The following is a 19,837-nucleotide window of genomic DNA, read 5'->3' on the forward strand; positions in this document are numbered from 1 at the left end:
AAGGGAGTAAGTGGTATAAAAATAATAAAAAGTATCGATTTTTTATGGGCATAATCTCTAATAAAGGAATTTAGGTCATATTCTATATGCTATGATGGTATGTATAAGGGGAATTTTCCTGGCTTGTTAAACTTTTGAGTACGAAGTTGATTTATAAGAAGTTATCGGTAAAATATTCCGTAATATCAGAAGGGGATAATAGAAGAAGGATGACACTCTGTATTCTCTTACATGATTCTTCCCCGGCTCACGTACCCTTTTTGTTTGCTCTCCTGCTCACCAAACCTCAGATGGGCGTCATCACACCGTGCTAGGGTGAATTCTGTAACTGTTTGGTAAGTACTAAATCCTCAGCAAGACAAACCTTGATTGTCTTGACGTGGGACAAAAAATCCACAAGCTCATACGCCTTGGCAAATAGTTGAAATAGCTAATAGAGTAATGAGGGAACTATTTATCGCGTATGTGATTCGGTTTAGTAACCTTTGTGGTGGTACACTTCTCTCGAAGAGAAGTATTATATACTTAACTCTTTGAGATTTTTCCTAATATAACTTCAGTCTTAAATACTTCGACATCGGCTTTACGCATAACAGTTACGTAACACGGTAAAATTTCTAAAATTCCGATAACATAACCTTTAGAAAGCAACATAGCTGGGGGATGCTTATCATTCCTTTTTATTTGTTTTTAGCAAGGCTATTTTGTTTTAAAATATTGCTAAAATTTAGTTTATAATCTGTAGAGTATAGCCTAAATGCAACCGAAACTATAGTATTAACGGTGAAAGATTTGAATAAGCCTAAATTTCGTAGTAGCAGCATCAGTACTAGCAATTAATTTTGATATTAATCCGTTGTTCATTAAGGAGCCAATTAAGGTTAAATTAAACCCCTTTAGTAGCTTTGATATTAAACAGAGTTTTACTAAGTATAGGTAGTAATTGGATAATTAAGAGATTAACTTTTTTTTTGTGAAAAAAAAAAATTAATAGATAAATGAAACCGAGGGGGAAAAAGATGCGGCTGAAAATAAACACTTAGGTTAAATTATTTATTTTTTCAAAATAGGTTTTCCAGAAGTTAACGGCTGGTGTTTACCTAAAAATACCACCGGCTGAAAATACCACAAGCATGCGAGAAAGGGTTAAGAATTGACTAAACCAAACAAACATTAAAATTCTTCCCCACCAATAAATATATACTTTGTATAAATTAAACGATTTATTACCAGCACCCCTTGCTGTGTTCTATGTATTCGAGTCTCTTTTATCTCTGTCAACTAAAATCTTTGCTACCGCTCTACTCTTAATCCTTTTGTATGTTTAAAACCATTTAAATAATAAAAAGAAGTAAAAAGGCAGTTAATTTAATTATATATGTATAAATGTATATATCCTTATAGACTTTTATATCCGTTTTCTTTTCTGTCTTTGCTTAGCTCTTACACTCAGAGCTGCAGAGGTGGATCAACTTTTCTAAATTTAAACCAATTACGATTTACTGTGTTTGCTTTCTAAGCTCGGTTTGGCGTGTAAAGATTAGGGGGATACAATAGAGGGGTTGGTTAGTTTAATCTCTTGATATCTTCGTAATTCTTTAATTAAATATTGATATCAAGGAAAGGAGGGGGCGAAATCACGAGTTTAAAAATTTTTAAAAGTCAATAAAGAAGTTTGTTATCCTTTTGTGTGACAAAATCGAGAGATTGCCATAGATGTTTATACAATAGAGGAGTACGCAGTTGTATTAAATTTTTTGGAGCTACTTCCGGTACTCTTGTTTCTTGGAAGATTTGTGGTTATCTTTGCCTAAATATCACTATCACTCCCCGCCTCCATAGAGGATATACTGGTAAAGCAGACGACATTTTCTAACCAATAACGTCTTGTACAGAAGGAAATCAATCAGCCAATGGAGAAAAAACCGGAAATGAATAGTAAACATTTTACAAGATATTCCCTATTATATTTGGTAAAGGTGTCTACTCCTATACTGTTTATTCTCTATGGTCTTACCAAATCTTCAAAATTGAAAAGAAATTTGAAAATCAAATGTACGCAATATTTGAAACGTCCCGCGTGAGTTTGAGATATATTTTGGTACAAATTCAATACGTAATTTCATATCTTATGACTTGATGGCTTAATCCCAGGTTTAATTTTCATTGACCTATCCCGAAAAACAACTGTCTAACCTTTGACCTTTAAGTGTAAATATAATAATAATATTTATATAATTTTCTAATCAAAACATCCCATATATAAAAACATCTTTTTAAAATAGCATCGATATTTATCAATTTTGTTAATCTACAATCTAAGCACAATGTCCCGCACCTCGTATGGAATCTCTAGCTTAGAAAGATAAAATCCCAAATCCTAAATATAGGAAGCTCAAAGAAAAGGCCGAGATTAAAATAAATATAAATTTAAATGTTAAAAGAAGTAAAGAAAGTTAAGTTTCGGCCTATCCTAACTCATTAATTAGGCAAGAGAACCAACCGGCAAAGGTTTTTGTGCCAAGATTTTTATATTTTTCTATAGCGGTAGTTTTCGGCTTCAAGCTAAAGAAGAAAAAAAAAGTTGGATACAGCTCCTTAAGACCCGGTTGAGGTGTTGAAATAATAAGACCGAGGCTTAGAAATAATTTTTTTAGTTGACTTTAAGCTCTACCCCAATTTGCCTTCATAGATGAAACAAAAATAATAATAATTTTTTAAAAATGTACTTTCTTGGAAATTCCCTAGAAACTAGAAATTGATTAATAGGTTATATCCTAGCACGTTTTAAAAATTTTACATTTTTTTTTTTAGGAGTAAAAACTTGTTTGGTACTCGTTGCTTACTTGCTTTGAGTCTCAACTATGTAAAAATAATATTTATAGAATTTAAAGGGAAGGTTTTAAATTATAAATACTTAGGCTTGAAATTGTGAAAAATACTTAAGCCTTGGTGTTTGAAATTAGGCTTAAGAGAATACATTACGCAAGTACTTAAGCCTTAGTTCTTGAAATGACCTAAGACAATACATTACGCGAAAAACCTAAGTCTTTGCATTTGAAATTAGGCTTAAAAGAAAACATTCTTACAAAAAGTAACCCTTGGCTTTTGAAATTAGGCTTAAAAGAACACATTCTGCTACTAAAAACACTACATCCACCGTGAGGAACTTTCTTATAGTATCTCGATTCCTCAAGTTCAGCAATAATTCTACGATAATCTATTACCGAATAAATTGCTTATTATCAGCACCATTCTGAATGAATGAATGAATATTTATTTTCTTTTCACATACAGTGAATCCCTTTTGGAACAGGGAGGAGCGAACATTGAGGTGAAGCTGCCTTACAGGGGTTCGAATCTAATGCATTTTCTACGCAGCCCCTGTAGAAAGGTTTCACCCTCAATACACACGTGTGTTTAAGAGGCAATTCGAAAAGTTTCACAATCCCTTTTCGGGTTGTTTGGGATCTAATTTTATCTTCGTTCGTGTTATTTCTCATCGAGAAACAAGAAGCTCATTATTAAACATTACTCTCAACTCAAGTCTCTAGCAAATCTCGTAATAAAATAAAAGTACTCATCATATAACACCTTAACAAAGAAAGGACAGAAAATACGAAATAAAAAAATTATCTTACAGAGAAGAATAAAATTCACTTATTTCTAGGCTTGGTGCCAGCCAAGCTAGATAATTTTTTTTTAACAAGGCCTACTTCTTAAAACCCAAACAATTGTCTATAAAGTTTTCTAAAAAATAGAGAGGCTTATTAATTAAGTACTAGAAAGGGTCCAAATCCCCATGACGGGGGACCTTACCACTAATATATGAAAATTTGCCGCCAAAATTCTCTAATTTGAACAGAGGAAAAAAGGTTTCTATACCAAATAAAAAAATATTACTAAGTCAAACCCCTTAGTCTTAAGATTTTGCATATTCGCACTAATGGGGTATATTCCCCCCTCCCTTAACACTAACCCTATTTTTAGGCCCCATAGGACTGCTATCCTATAATCAGAAGTAAAATTAACTGAAGTTTTAATTATTTCCTGAGAAATTCTGAACTTGAAACATACAATTCTCTACAATAACAATTTATTCTGACCTCTAGAATCTTTTTTGAAGGTCAACAAGGTTATTTCTTTGCTAAGCCTAAAATTCAAATTTAGGCTTAACAAAAAAAAAATAAAAACCCGGGCTATTTCTCTGTTAAGCCTAATGTTCAAATTTAGGCTTAGGAAAACTTTATCTCCGTACATTTATGAAAAATAGGCTTAGCAAAGTGTTTCTCGTGTTTAAAAGACTTTCTACCCATAATTCCTTTCGTCCTTTATCAGCTTCTCCACTGCGGAACTGATTAAAACTTTTGAACATTGCTAAATCAGTCAACAGGCGAGGTATATTCAAATATGAAAGAACGTTTTTACCACCAGAACTTCAAGTTTATCACCTTCTAAATTATTAACCTTGGTATTTGAAAATGGATGAATTACAGTACCCTTTCCCCCCATTTTGGTAACGCGAAACTTGGGGTTCATTAATATTCGTCAAATAAGAGGGGGTATGGAAGGGGGTCTTAAAGTCGACCAAGATTGGTAGATAATTCAAAACCGGAAATCAATTCTCAGAGTTGGGGAAGTTTTAGCTTAAAACGAAATGATACTTTTCACCAAGGGATTTTCATCGACAAATTTGATTTACTTTTTTTTTATTAATGAGTCCCCCCTCCCCCTGGTTCCCAAAATTAAGAGTTATTTGATTAAAAAAAAAAAAGAAAAAAGTATGGAATTTGAATAATAAATTCACCTAAGGCGTATTAAACTTTGACTAAGATTGAGAGGGATATCTATCTCAAATTTCCTGGTTTCAGTAGAGATTTTTCAATTTGAATTTAAATTAAAGAGATAATAAAACTATTCAATTAAACTAAATTTAACTTTTTAAATAGATAACATATGTAGGTTTAATCTATTAAACTAAAATAAGTAGGTCTCGTTGTCCACATATTAGTACAAAATGGCAGAAAGGGCAAAGGCAGAGCCTCAAAACTCAAAAGTATAAGGCCCGAGTTGGAAAGGAAAAATCTACTAAAAAAAACTTAGCTCCATTTGATCTTATTATTATACTAATTTTGGAAGGTCATAACTCTAGTTTGATTACAAATAGGAAGGAATTTCTTTGAGTATGTTATAGCCCTATATCTCCGCTTTCGAACGATACTAAATACTTGGCATTTAGAACAATCAGGGCCCGTGTAATTAAGCAAAATGTTCATAAACATTTTCTCCACTAACACTGCCTTTTTTGCCCTGCATCTTTGCATGACGTTTATAATTACAATCTTATTTGAAACATTACAGTATTCCTTCACCCCAGCTATTTATAGTAAACATATCGACTACACAGATATACATATAATTAATAAAGCATGCATCAATAAGCGGTTGCAAAGTTATTACAGTTAAAATGATTATTCTTAATATTAATAACCAGTTTCCAAGCTTTATATTCCCATATAATAAAAATTGAAAATTGAGATGGATTAGATGAAAGTAGACGTAAAGTATAGTAATAATAATAATAGTAGTAGTAGTAGAGAAATTAGGAAGTAAAAATAAGAAAACAGGCCCGGAAACCATCCCCAGTAAAATACATTGGGAATAATTACCCCTGATCTGAATTCTTCGTTGAACGACCTTTGCGCAAGGACCTATAGAGAAAAATTCAAATTTTCTTTTATATCTGCTTGATTGATTTATTTAATTTATTAATTAAATAATAAACTAAACCTAATTATATGGAAGGGAATTTAACAGGGTTGCCACAAAATGAATTGCATATTCGATTTCCACAGGTTTTTCCAGAATTTTTTTTAAATAATAAATTTAGTAAATCTAACAGATATTCTAGATTAAATCCAAATTCAGTTTCAATCCTTAAAATTTCCTGACGTCTCCAGTATTTTCTTTCCTTGATTCGCGGCAACCCTGTTTAATTGTTAAGCCTAAAATAGGCATGACCTTTGAACTCTTGCAAATGACTTCTAAAGAAAAGTGCCAAGATTTCTAAACGTAGTCCGAATTTCAAGGATGCCGAGTCTAATTAACACTAACAGCCAAATTTCACGCATTCCTTTACACTTTTATGAAGACAATATCAGAGAGAAGTTCCTAGCAATTTCCCAGATCAGTCCACATCGCTAAGCCTTGGTGAGTAGCTAAGGTGCAGTGCCTCGTAAAGTTAAGCCTAACTATTAGCTTTCTTCGATACAAATATAAAATAAATGTCAATGCTATATAAATGCAATATTTAAAAAAAAACCATTTTTCAATGAGTTACTTTTATAATTATACCTCCAATTAGCCAGTAAAATTGTCTAAATTCCCCATTAAATTTGATTGATTTAGTTATAACGTTTTAAAGGGTTAAAAAAGTCGTGCAACAAAAACTAAAACAACTCGTAAAACAGTTGCAATGTTTCACCCGGCAATTCATTATTTAAAAAGAATAAATTAAATATTAAAGTTGAAATCCTTGTACCAATTAAATTTCCGGAAATAAAAGTTTTTATTAATATAAAAAGAAACACGAATAAATAACGAAAAATACGAATTAAATTTGAATATTAACGGTAGGCCAACAGATGATTCACTTTTATTCAATGGTTGAACGTCATAAGTTCATCAGATATGCTCCATAAGTTTGTCACTGGTAACTTAGAAACTGGAGCTTTTCATGAAGTGAATGAGGTAGGTCATAGATTCGGGGTAAAGCGAGGGACGCCTGGTGAGGTGCTGTCAAAGGCTTAGTAATGCAGACTAAATAGGACCCAGATGGAACTTGGTCCTGCAAAATTAACCACCACCGAATGTAGGACTTCAATTGACTCGCTTCCGTCGTTCTCGAACTAGTTATCTCGAGCTGTAAGTCTCTCAGTAGCATTACGAAGTATAGGTAGTGTCATACTTATGGAACATATCACTTATAAACTTATGGTACGTGCGATGCAATAAATTAAATTAAAAAAAATAAGTGAAAGTTTAAGTAATTAATCAAAAGCTAAGGGTGAGCTTTTAGGAATCTGAGAAAAGAAAATCAAAAAATTCATTGCGTATAAAAATTCATGAAGTTCGCGTGCCAGATGAGGGATTTTTGGCGAATCACGAAGTGTCAGAAAATTGCCAGTTCAGCTAGGTTGGTTGCTTAATAAACCCCGCCTACGTTTCCGTACGCCATTTGAAATGAGGGGTTTTACCATCAGACTAATCAATTGAAATATTAAAAAAAAAACCAAAACCACCATGCACCGCCGGATGCCAGCGTTATTTCGCTTTTGAATTAAGTGCTTGAATTAGTTAAAATTTAATCGTTCCCCCCCCCTCCTCCCATGTTTTTAACTAAGGATATCGTGTAGAAACTTAGTTGATAGTCCTGAATATCGAATACCTAAAGTTTTATTAGAGCAAAATAGATTTAAGTTAATAATATTGGAATTAAAAACTCTGAGAAAGGAAAATTATAATTTTAATTTTTAATTTTTAATTTTTTGGATGACCAAAGAAGCTAATTAAGTGAGACTTTCGTAAACATAAATAACACTAGGCAAGTCTACAAATTGTTTATTTAATTATACAGGGTGTTTTTGATAAGTCTGCAGCCATAAATGAAGGGGGATGTTCTTGAGTCGAAAACAGTGTCCCTTAGGACAAACAAAATGGAGATAGAAGTTACATCATTTTCGACTCAAAGTTAATTTCCCATATACCACCCCCCTTAATTTATTTATCAGACTTATCAGAAACACCCTGTATAGTGTCTTATTGTTTTTACTTCAAATTGTATCCATAACACCTTAAGTAATCTTCTAGTATTGAATACGAAACTGTAATCCTTTCTCTCTCTCAAGTCAGCAATTTCGAATTGCGTATTTAGTAATAACGCACTCAACCTATTAGACGCGAATTTACAACGCATTAGCCCTAAAACCCTCAACCGCGAAACTGTAACCCTTTTAGGCGATTTAAGCCTATTTAGTGTTAAATTGTAAGCATGAAAGCTGATACGCTAAATCTCAACAACCGCTCACGCAACCTAACTTCCAACCTAACCAAAAAAAAAAAAAAAAATAACACCGTCAACGCCTGTTTTTGGAAAACAGTTAAAAATAACAAAGGTCAAATGCACCTTATCCATTAAAATTATCAACCACCTTTCAAATAAAAACACCGGTAGGTTAAAAGCCCCTTAATTTCTCTTAAGCTAAAAGTAGAATAAACTGAAGTAATCATTAACGAAAATTTACCAAATTTACAAAATTTATATTAGAACTTGGGATAAATTATTATAGTATTTGAGCGACTTGGGGCGGCTAAAATTCTTGTAGAATGAAATAAAAACAGGGTGTTTGTTCTTAGGGGTGTAGAAGGATCGAATGTGTTCTATGCGTCACATTTTGAGTGAAAATGTAACTTCTACAACATTTTGTTCCTTACTTTATGGATGTCCCCTTAATAATTTATTGTCTATTTAGTTTATTACTTAAATTTAAGGGGCATCACTAAAGCAAGTCAGTCATAAGTTGTATTGGATGGCCCCTTGTGGCAAAACGTCATAGTAGAAGTTACATTTTCTACTCAAAGTAGATTTCAAATAGAACCCTATAACTGTCCTTTGTCCTTCCATTATTTTTGCAACGTCATGTACATTCTGACCGTTTCCTAAGTCATAGGTAATTAAAATTCGTATCTAGCTACATAACTTCGAATTAATCAATTATAAAAGTAAGGGGGTGGGCGGCCGTGGGCCATGAAGGCGATAGAGTATGTAATTATAAAGCCTCGTGTCCTCTATTTGATTGGATACTTCCGGTTTCGATTTAATATAATGTCTAAATTAACTGGGCGGAATTTCAAATGAAGTCAACCCTACCGCTGCTGTGCAATGGGCTTCATGGAACTCTCTATACATTAGGCCTAAAATTTTGGGAGCGCCGGTAAGAGTATCGAGAAGCCCCATGAGATGAGAAATACGCGCAAGCTTTCAAGAAACAGAATCTATATGAAAAGATCTCTTTGATATTATAATGAGTGGTAAACCTTCTGGGACGAAGAAGGAAGAGCATCAAAAGACGACGAGGATGAGAGAGAGAGAGAGAGGAGAGGAGAGGACACCATGAGACATATTCAGAGTAGCTTAAATTCTTTTACTAAGAAAAGATCCCGGAAAAACCTCTTTCGTGACCTTTTCGTTGGTCTTCGTCTTGTTGATGTTAAATGAAAACCGAGCATCGAATTTCAAGTTATTTACCCAAGGATTCAACCACGGTGATTCAACGAGGTTCTAGAGGGTTACTTATTATTTTTAAAATTCGTGGTGGCCATCTTTGAAAATGGCGTTTAAACCGCTGATATACAGGGTGTTTCTGATTAGTCTACATACCATAAATTAACTGGGGTATGTTCTTTGAGAAATCAATTTTGAGTCAAAAATGTAACTTCGATCTTCATTTTGCCACAAGGGACACCGTTTCAAATCGAGTTAATATTGGCTAAGGTATTTTACGGATGACCCCTTAAATTTAATTAAGAAACTGATTCAAGAAAATGATTGCTAATTTAATTAAGGGTCATCCATCCCTAAAACACTCAAAAACAGTGTCCTTTTTGGCAAAATGGAGATAGAAGTTACATGTTCGACTCAAAATCGATTTCTAAAAGGGTTGTATGTTTATAGCTTCTTAAGTAAATTGTAAGCGAGTGTGAACACAGGGCTCAATAAGTACACAATTTAATTTGACAATTACTAAAGGGAAGATCACCTTTCGTGGTTCCCGTATATATAACGAAAAGGAATGTCTCCGGTGGGACTTGGGTTTTACTTTAAAATCAAATAAATAAAACTCGAGAGTAAAGCTAAAAAAGAAAGAACTATTTCCAATTCCAAAGGAATGCTGAGCTTATTTTGGTGAAGGCAAGCTATTATTTTCACCGGGAGTTGACAATAGAGAAAAGACTTTATAGAGCAGAGCAGGAAAAGCCGAAACTCATTCTTGTTACTCTTGAGAGGTTAAAGTTCAATAAAAAAACAACTCCGGATTGAAATACGAAACGTGTATTAAGAATTGTCGATGGTCCAGATTTTCCTGAATTTTCAGTCTTTTATAAATAAAAATTTCTTTTATTTAAAATAGACATTTTTCTTTGTCTATTTTTTAAGAGATCTATTCAGATTCGGTTTCAATAGAGCCGCATTTCAATATTATTATTTATTCTCTTTTATGTTTAGTTAAAAAAATTTTAAGCAATGTGTCTTTGAACCAAAAGTGTAGCAAACGGAACTTTTGTCATTGTTTAGTTTCTCAATTTTAAAAATTAAAATAAATATACTTATTTTTTAATTTTATTTCGGGACCTTTTCATTTCCGTATATACTTATATCAGACGTGCATAAAAAGGTAGTAAGTAAGTAAACTGAAGCTTTTTTTTAAAGAAAAAGTGTGTTAAAACTAGAGAAAAGGGTAATTTTATGTTAATTTCATTTTAAGATTTTTCGATTACATCTTTCCTAAGGTTCGATTTAAAATGCTTACAAATTTATTGTCCATAAAAATCTGAAGGAAAATGTAACGTAACATTTTGATTAGTTTTTGATAAGGCAACATTGTTTTTGCAAAAAGAGACACAACAAGATGTGCCCGGCTGGGCACAGAATACTTTTGCACGGCAACTGTCGAATTACTATTATTACTATCAAAAAATGGCCCAGGGATGGACTCATAATATTAGCCACAGCGTACCGAACTTAAAAGGCGTATAGAAAATTTACGTGAATAGCCGTAACTATGCTAAAACGATTACCCGTAATTCTAACGTTAATTTATTTACTTCTATTATTATTCTAATAGTGCAACACAGTAATAGAAGTGAGTGAGTATGCCCTCGTTGCGAATTCTTTAACAGCGCAATCATTCAAATAATTTACTTAAGTTATAATTTTCAAACTTTTTCCTTATTATCTTAAGATGAATTTCGTCCCGAAACATCTTTAATTAAAATAAAACGTGAAAAAAAAATTATTTTCTCGTGTGGAATCGAACTTGCCATGGTTCTGCCGAGCAAAACTCAATATTTCTAACCGATATACCACCTATACCACGCGCCCAGCCTGAGCGCGCTCCCCCGAGAATTTTTTCGGTACCTTTTAATTCGCCGAATGCCTAAGTTTTTTTTTATCTCATTTTAAAAACAGGAATGTTAAAACAGAACATTAATTTTTATTACGTAAGTCAAACAAAACTGATTCAGATTATTTTAAAACATTTTAAAACTAGTATTAATATAGTGCCACATTAAAACAATAATATTCCTATTTTTAAAATGTGAACAATTTTAATTTTTAAAATGGGACTCTTATTTTATTCCTATTTTTAAAATATGACTCTATTTTATTCCTATTTTTAAAATATGACTCTATTTTATTCCTTTTTTTTAAATATGACTCTATTTTATTCCTTTTTTTAAATATGACTCTATTTTATTCCTTTTTTTAAATATGACTCTATTTTATTCCTTTTTTTAAATATGACTCTATTTTATTCCTTGTTTTTAAATATGACTCTATTTTATTCCTTTTTTTAAATATGACTCTATTTTATTCCTTTTTTTTAAATATGACTCTATTTTATTCCTATTTTTAAAATATGACTCCATTTTATTCCAATTTTTAAAATGTGGCAATATTTTATTTATATTTTTAAAATTCCTCAATCTCAAAGTTTTGCTGGTTTTAAACATTCGCGGGGATTTTTGAGATTTGAGGTTTTGAAAAGCGACATCTATGCGTGGTGCCCAAATACACCTTGACTGCCTTCCCTGAGATAGCGCGCTTAGGCCTGTATTAATAATAAATTTACTTTTGTTAAAACTTTAAAACTTTTTCGTCGTTAATTTAAGACGAATTTCGTCTCAAAACATCCTTAATTAAAATAAAACTTAAAAAAAAAAAAAAATTCGTCGTGTGGAATCGAACTGCGACCCATGGTTCTGCCGCGCAAAAGGCAACTGCTCTAACCACCATACCACGAGCCTAGTTATCCAAGCTACTATGCGTGGTGACCAAATACATCTTGACTGCCTTCCCTGAGATAGCGCGCTTAGGCCTGTATTAATAATAAATTTACTTTTGTTAAAACTTTAAAACTTTTTCCTCGTTATTTTAAGATGAATTTCGTCTCAAAATATCCTTAATTAAAATAAAACTTAAAAAAAAAAAATATTTCCTCGTGTGGATTCGAACTGCGACCCATGGTTCTGCCGCGCAAAAGGCAACGGCTCTAACCACCATACCACGAGCGTAGTTGATCAAGTTCATATTCTAGTGGTATTTTTTTATAAAGCTCGCGCATGCGTATCAGATTCTTGGTTACACCATGACGTCAGCAAACCACCGCCGGTATTCCACTGGGGAATTTTTCATCGTTTCCCTCTCGTGGGCCCGTATATTTCAATTGACACCCGAGCGTGCTCGACGGGCTTTAAGTCTTCCGTTTATAAAAATATAACTTTTGAACGCCATCTGGCGTGCAAAAGTAAAAACCATGTTGCAAATATATTAAAGTTACAAATGTAAAAATTATCATGGACAATATATACTTCATCAAATTTCCATATAGTTCTAACAACAGGGGGTGTTCCATAAAGGGTCGTAGGACTGAAATACAGCCGAGGATGGTTCTATAAATGATTTTGAGTTGAAACGTTCTTTGAAATTTAGGCTAAGTTATGATTTGAGTGTTTTATTGATAACCCCTAGCATTCTCTCTTTCTTTTACATCTCTAAACCGAATGACCTTGAAATACCAAAATCCAAACGACCCTATCCCCTTTTGCTCTCGCAATCCGTGATTTTATGTCACAAAGGTCAGGTCAAAGCGTTAGTCCTCTAATCCCATTTGAAAAAATAAATAAATAAATAAATAAAATAATTCAAATCTAATTTGATAACATCATACGCTATATACTCCTTTAAAACGTATTAACGTTCGCTGTATGTAAATGTCATTTAATACCAATCGTTCTGTATCAATACGGAAATCCCGAAAACAACAACAACAACAACAACAACAAAACAAAGTTTGAAAATAATAACTTTGCAAGTTTGAGATGGTGAAGAAAAAAAGAGAATATTTCGAAATATGCAGCAAAGAATTTTAACACAAGCAAGCCCTAGTCATTTTGTATGCTCCAAAGAATCCGATCTAAAAGGCGGGCTGGGCTGACTGGGCTGTTGGTCATTTCAGTTCAGTTCCGTATGCAAATAAAAATCAGATTTATTCCGATTGCTTCTAAACTCGCTTTCCATCCAAAGCTAAAAGCCCTCCCCTCTCTCTTGATCCGATTCAGCAGTGACAGAAAAATCAAGTTTTCTTTCCGAGAAAATCGGTAGTCAAAAATCAGAAAAATGTACACTACAGATCTATCTCTCTCTCTCTTCCTTTTCCCGCCCTTTCTCTTCCTTATTAGGAAATAGGCATAAGTTCATAAGATATGTTCCTTCCATAAGTTTGTCACTGGTAACTTAGAAACTGGAGCTTATAATTTTGAAGTGAGTGAAGTAGGCCATAGATTCGAGGTAAAACGAAGTGGCGCATGGTGAGGGGCTGCCAAAAGGCTTAGTAATACAGACTAAATAGGACCTAGATGGAACTTGGTCCTGCAAAATTAACCACCGAGTGTAGGACTTCAATTCTCGTCGTTCTAGAACTAGTTATCTCGAGCTGTAAGCAACTCTCTAGCATTACGAAGTATAGGTAGTGACGTTATACTTATGGAACGGAACATATCACTTATAAACTTATGGAAATAGGCATAAATTTAAGCCTAAAAACCAAAAAATTTGACTAGGCCAAAAGAAGGAGGAGAAGTTTGACTGTACGGAATTATATTATCGCAAAGTTCTCAAATTACGACTGCAACGTTTCAAATATCGAATTGTATCGTAACAATAATATTGTAATAATAATAATAACTTCGGGGTCATTTTCTTTTAGAGACGGACGATGTTACGGTGAAGGACATGGCCTGGACGCGCGAAATAGAAAATACGGGGGCGGAATAGGGCGTACGCCCAACGAAACAAACTATTTCTATTTGAAAATAACGCCTTATATACGACAAACATGTCCACCGAAATCAAAAAATTCGGAAAACCATGGTCTCTGTATTATTTCCGTGACAAGTTCTCTTATGTGTTAGGCCTATTTTTGCCTATTACAATTTTCGTAAAACTCCGATCCGATGTTACGTAGGTCTTAAGATAAGAGTTCGTCCCATTTTAAGTCTTCCGTAGATTAAAAGCGTGTTTCGAGTAAATTTGAAGTCTGTATTATTTCAAAGACAGCTCTCTTACGTGCTAGCTGGCCTATTTTTGCCTATTACAATTTTCGTAAATCTCCAATGGACGTTACGTAACGTATAGGTCTTACTCTTACAGTTCGTCCCAATTGCAGTCTTCAGTAAATTAAACGCGTACACGTGTTTTGGGGTAAATAAATTTGAAGTCTACACTAACGTACATTGAAATTGAAATGACTTTAGGCCTAACTCGTATTTGTCTCAAGTGTAAACTTCTACACATTTAATAAGAATTCCATTGAGGTTAAAGGTTAGTTAGAGTTGAACTCTGGCTATGGGATGAAGGAGTGGGAAAAATCCCTTATTGGAAACTATTCGTCTACATTTTTCTGATATTCCCCGAGTAGTTGTCGTGTCGTGAGAGCCGAGCATTTCGTATATTTGGATATATTCTTGAAATTGGAACTGGCAGCCGTTTTTGGGGGACATATCCTACGCAATAGTCAAAAAAAGAAGAGGTTCAACATTCGCAAATATTGTCTTTTTACAGAGATAAAAGAAATTTCAGGAAGTTACGTTGGAAACTTGACTGATTTTCCACTCGAACTTCTGACATTTTAAACGCAATGTCGCGAGAAGTTGTCATCTTTTTTTTTTATATTTATTTATTTTTTGGTAGGTGTTTTTCTTATTTACACGGAAAAATTCAAGTACAACTGCAAAAAGATAAAGTTAAGACATGCTATTTAACATCAGAATTTACTTTCAAATCAAGGCAAACTTTTAATGTTCACAAAATTGGCATTAATAAGTATTTTTCTGAATAATCTCCTTAATGAGAAATTAAAATAAAATAATAAATAATTAAGACCAGCACCTCGCCATTTTCCTCGAGACTGACGTGACAATTAAGCTTCTTCTATCATTGGCTCATCTGCGACCACGTGCCTTTAATTTTAGAAGTAACCATGCACCATCAATTTTTCCCAATTAAAATAATGTCGTAATATGATTTTTTCAATTTCAAACGACTTAAAAACCCTGAAATTATGAATTAATTCAATACCCACCAATTTTGGTTTGCTCATCATGGATAGATTAAAGATAAACCCCAATAATTAACTAAAAATTAAAGCCCCCGATGCCGAGATGAACTTGAACGCAATTAACAAAAGAAAAAACAACACAAATTAATTTAATCTGATCCGGATTTTTCACAAGCTCTTTAAATCTCGCAATAGACATAGACTAAAACTTCAACGCATTCTTAAACTAGAATATAATCGAATTTAATTTGTTAAACGTCTGGAATAAACTAGTAAATCCCTTACACACCATTCCCCCGTCTCCTGTTAATTCCTCTAGACGATATACCCTCTCTCTGCGTTTCCTTACAGGACCCAAGAACCAAGCATTCACTCGCTTCCAAAAGGTAACCCCAATTTTCCTCAATTATTTGGCGGGAACTTAAAACTGGCCTACAAAACCGCCATACTATCAATTTAAGTAGAGAGAGAGAGAGAGAGAGAGAGAGAGAGAGAGAGAGAGTGTTGGAGAGAGAGAGAGAGAGTTGGAGAGAGAGAGAGAGAGAGAGAGAGAGAGAGAGAGTGTTGGAGAGAGAGAGAGAGAGTTGGAGAGAGAGAGAGAGAGAGAGAGAGAGAGAGAGAGAGAGAGAGAGAGAGAGAGAGAGAGGAGAGTTGGAGAGCGTTTGGAAACTTCAGAACCGACAAAATCGTCTCGAGATCTAATTTAACTAAACATAGGAAATTGGAAGAGGGGGGGCGTGGCTTAAAGTTCCGTACGAGGTATATGAAGTATTATAATTAATAATTTTAAACACTCTTCGTATACACCAGCGTATAGTTTAAGTTTTAAGCGAGTCGAACGAACGAACGAACCAAGGCCCAAGATTACTGTTTCGATTATTAGAAGTTAAAATAGGGCGGAGTTTAAGGGCAAAATAGTTTCAGTATGTTTGAAGGGATGTATGCCAAAACACTACAAGGGTGTATGAATACGCCCATTTTATCTATAAGGTATATAGTGTCTGAAAATATAATATATATATTTATATAGACACACAAGCGCTTGTATGACGATTGAAGGCATAGCAAATAGAACTCCCATCATCAGGACAGGACCCTAGGCAGAGTGTAAACTTTGACGGCGTATGTATACACAGTGTTGTATAACGAAGAAAAATGCCTGCAGGTTTCAAGCTATACGTACGAAACGAATTAATTTTAAGGTTGCAAAAAAAATTATTATTAACTTGGGACTATTTTTAATTTTTTTCCACCCAAAGAAGAAATTTCATTTCAAAATTACACTAAGAGTTAAGTAAGGTTATACTATATTTCAAGGCCCAGTTAAACAATGTTGTTGATCGTCCAAATTTTGCTGTGAAATGATAATTACTTTTGCCCTGATTGTTATAACCCCAATTATTTAGTATCGTCCGAAAGCGGAGAAATAAGACTATAACATACTCTAAGGACTTCCCTGTATCCATTATAGAACAAGAGTTACAAAGTGTAGTGTAAATATGCCACTGTTAATCCTACGGAGAGGACGTCTATGAACATTAACATTTTGCTTAATTACTCGGGCCCTGATTGTCGTAAACCCCAAGTATTTTATCGTCGGAAAGCGGAGAAATAGGACTATAACATACTGGAGTACTTCAAAGTATCTCTTAAAGAACCAGAGTTATGACCCTCTAAACAATGCAACAGTGTCGAGATCATTTCATATCGTAGAGGTTTTACAGATCCGAAGATATTTTTCAAAATATCACATCGCTCCGATTGCAAAAACATTACTTCTTTGCTGATCCTATTTAGAATTACAAAGTAGCTAGGTAACGGTTTGTTACGCGACATCATATTAACAAGTTCTTTTACTTCACATTAATGAATCTCTTGGGACATACATAACATAACCTAGGGGTTCCAATCTAAGACATTACAGTGGTACATACATTTCGGTACACACATACGCATCTAGATTCCCTTGGGGGCCCCCCACCAAAGGACGAACGGACAAACTTGAATTCGAAGTGGCAGCGGACCCAAGCCAAGTCCGAGTGCGGCGATTGAGTTTAATCTCCGCCCTGCACTGACAGAAGTTGGATGTTTGGGCAAATATCGAAAAAGATTACGAGGCCTCAACCTTGGAAATGATTCGGGACCTTATAACTGAATAGCGACAAGCCAACTGAACAGTATAAAGGTCAGCGATACACGTACATTATACTGCAGTAAATTCATTTTTATCTGCGGGGATCAAAGAGCCGGGCCTACTTTTGACAGGTTTTCTGGGGGTGTCCAATATGAGCCATGATCGAATGTGTTTGACACATTTTTGTGGAAATGCTAGAAGATTTATATACAAATCATCCACACGCTCTTGAACCTATACTGTGACTTCCTAAGTGATAATTTTTATTTCAGAAGCCTTTTTGAAAAGATATCTCTTACGTAATAAGGGCCCTGGTTTAAACTAAAGCCATACTTCCAAGGAGGGTTATTATATAACTTCTGATTATAAAAACAATGCCTATTTATGTCCTAACTGCACGATTATCAAGGATGTTTTTTACTCATAGGCGGTGCATGGTATCTTATTAAGAAAAGAGTACTTTTTCAATCGGTGGCCATCTTGAAAAATGGCAGATCACAATTACCTCTTCTTTGCGTAATACCGTTATCTGGTTCAATACACTTTCTCTTTAATTATGTATTCCTTAGCTATCACGTTTTAAATGTTACCCATAGTAGAAACAAACGTGAAAAGGGCCCTAACATCGAGGGCTGAATGATATAATTCGCGCTTCCGTTTTGTCAACGATGTCAGTAAACGGAAACAACCGATTACTTCCTAGAGCACCGGAATCTAGTTACATATTTGAGATGGTGTTAAATTGTCACCCAATAGAAGAGAAACGGGATTAACTCGTCATATTTTAAGCCTTGCAAATTCAAAGCCATAGTCTTTCCATTTTCTAAAGTTAGTAAACTATATCTTTATAATACAATTTCATTCGTATTCAATTTTAAGTTTAGGTTTGTTTGTAAGGGTTGGAAATGAATAAATTAAGTATTCCGGATGATTCAAATTGAAATTTTAAGTTTGTTTTCAAATGTTTCTTGTACAGTTGGTTATTGGCGCGTAATTTTGTCATATCCTTAGTAGCAAAAGTTTATAAGATATGTTCCGTTCCATAAGTATGACAATACCTATACTTCGTAATGCTCACGAGAGACTTACAGCTCGAGATAACTAGTTCGAGAACGACGGAAGCGAGAATTGAAGTCCTACACTCGGTGGTGGTTAATTTTGCAGGACCAAGTTCCATCTAGATCCTATTTAGTCTGCATTACTAAGCCCAAATTTGACAGCGCTTCACCAGGCGTCCCTAGCTTTACTTCGAATCTATGACCTACCTCACTCACTTCAAAATTACAAGCTCCAGTTTGTAACCAGAGATTAACAAACTTATGGAAGGAACATAGGAACATATCTTATGAACTTATGGTAGTAGCCATGCCTATATAGATAGTTACTTGGAACTTTCAAATTTGTATACATATTTATTAAAACAGCGGCCAAATTTGCATAATCTTAATATTTGGACTAACCTCCTTTTGAGTATTCAAAACAATTTTAAACTCAGCGAGTTTATAGAAATAAGTCATCAACAACGTTTTTTTTTCTTGCTTTAACCGAATCGTTCAGCGCTTGGGATTTTGAGGTAAGCGAACTCGCTTAAAATACATATATAAACTTAGACCAAATAGCTTCGAACACGCGGTCTTTAACAGAGTATATTATGGGAAAAACAGAAGTAAATAAAACGGAAATTAAAGAAAGCCCGTGAAGTTCTTAGCAACATTGCAATGTCTACCATATTTCCACAGTCCGATACTGTAATAACAACAAGAGTGGTTTAGTCCGAGTCTCAATAATTTCCTGGACTTTTATATTCAATGTTCTCATGATATTTCCAGGAATTCAAGTGAATACTATAAATTATTCTTTCCATAACTTCGGATAATTTACTATGGATAGAAATAATGGGAACCAAGTCGTCTGTTAAATTATATATAAATCCGGAAGGTGCTAGTACGTAATGGTTTTCTTAATACAGAACACTTTATTTTCAAGAAACGGTTACCTTGAATTTTATTTCATTAAAACGTATTTAAATCACGTGCATTTCAAGATAATTAGGCCCGAACTACTAACATAGCACAAAGCGGTTGGTTGCCTTTGAACTAACCATTTGATTGGCTTGACCAATTTCAAAGAGAGAGTCAAAGGTGAAAACCATTCAGGTTTAATAATGTTGCCCTGGGTTGCAATTAACGTTTCAAAACAAAAACTTAATGCTAAGCTCGTAGGTGTTGAACAACTTAACACGTTACCTCGAGTGGGCAAATATTTGGTTAGCTTTATTAATTTTAAATTATCCTAATCAAACATA

General features: G+C 33.9%; 1 protein-coding gene across 12 annotated transcripts in view; it reads right to left on the minus strand.

Moving 5' to 3' along the window:
* Positions 1-19,837, minus strand: part of babo (TGF-beta receptor type-1 babo) — a 152,753-nt gene that overhangs the window by 17,571 nt on the left and 115,345 nt on the right. For 5 of the 12 annotated variants that reach the window (XM_089866350.1, XM_089866348.1, XM_089866349.1 and 2 more), the window contains exon 3: positions 5,670-5,711. The exons of the other annotated variants lie outside the window; for them this stretch is intronic. In XM_089866350.1, coding sequence (XP_089722476.1) covers positions 5,670-5,711 — 42 coding nt within the window. The remainder of the gene's footprint in view (positions 1-5,669; positions 5,712-19,837) is intronic. 12 annotated transcript variants of the gene reach the window in all.

The sequence above is a fragment of the Phalangium opilio genome, unplaced genomic scaffold, assembly GCF_054372755.1.
Source record: "Phalangium opilio isolate 3A_F unplaced genomic scaffold, DU_Popi_V2 ptg000017l_1, whole genome shotgun sequence".
In the NCBI taxonomy this organism is placed as follows: domain Eukaryota; kingdom Metazoa; phylum Arthropoda; class Arachnida; order Opiliones; family Phalangiidae; genus Phalangium; species Phalangium opilio.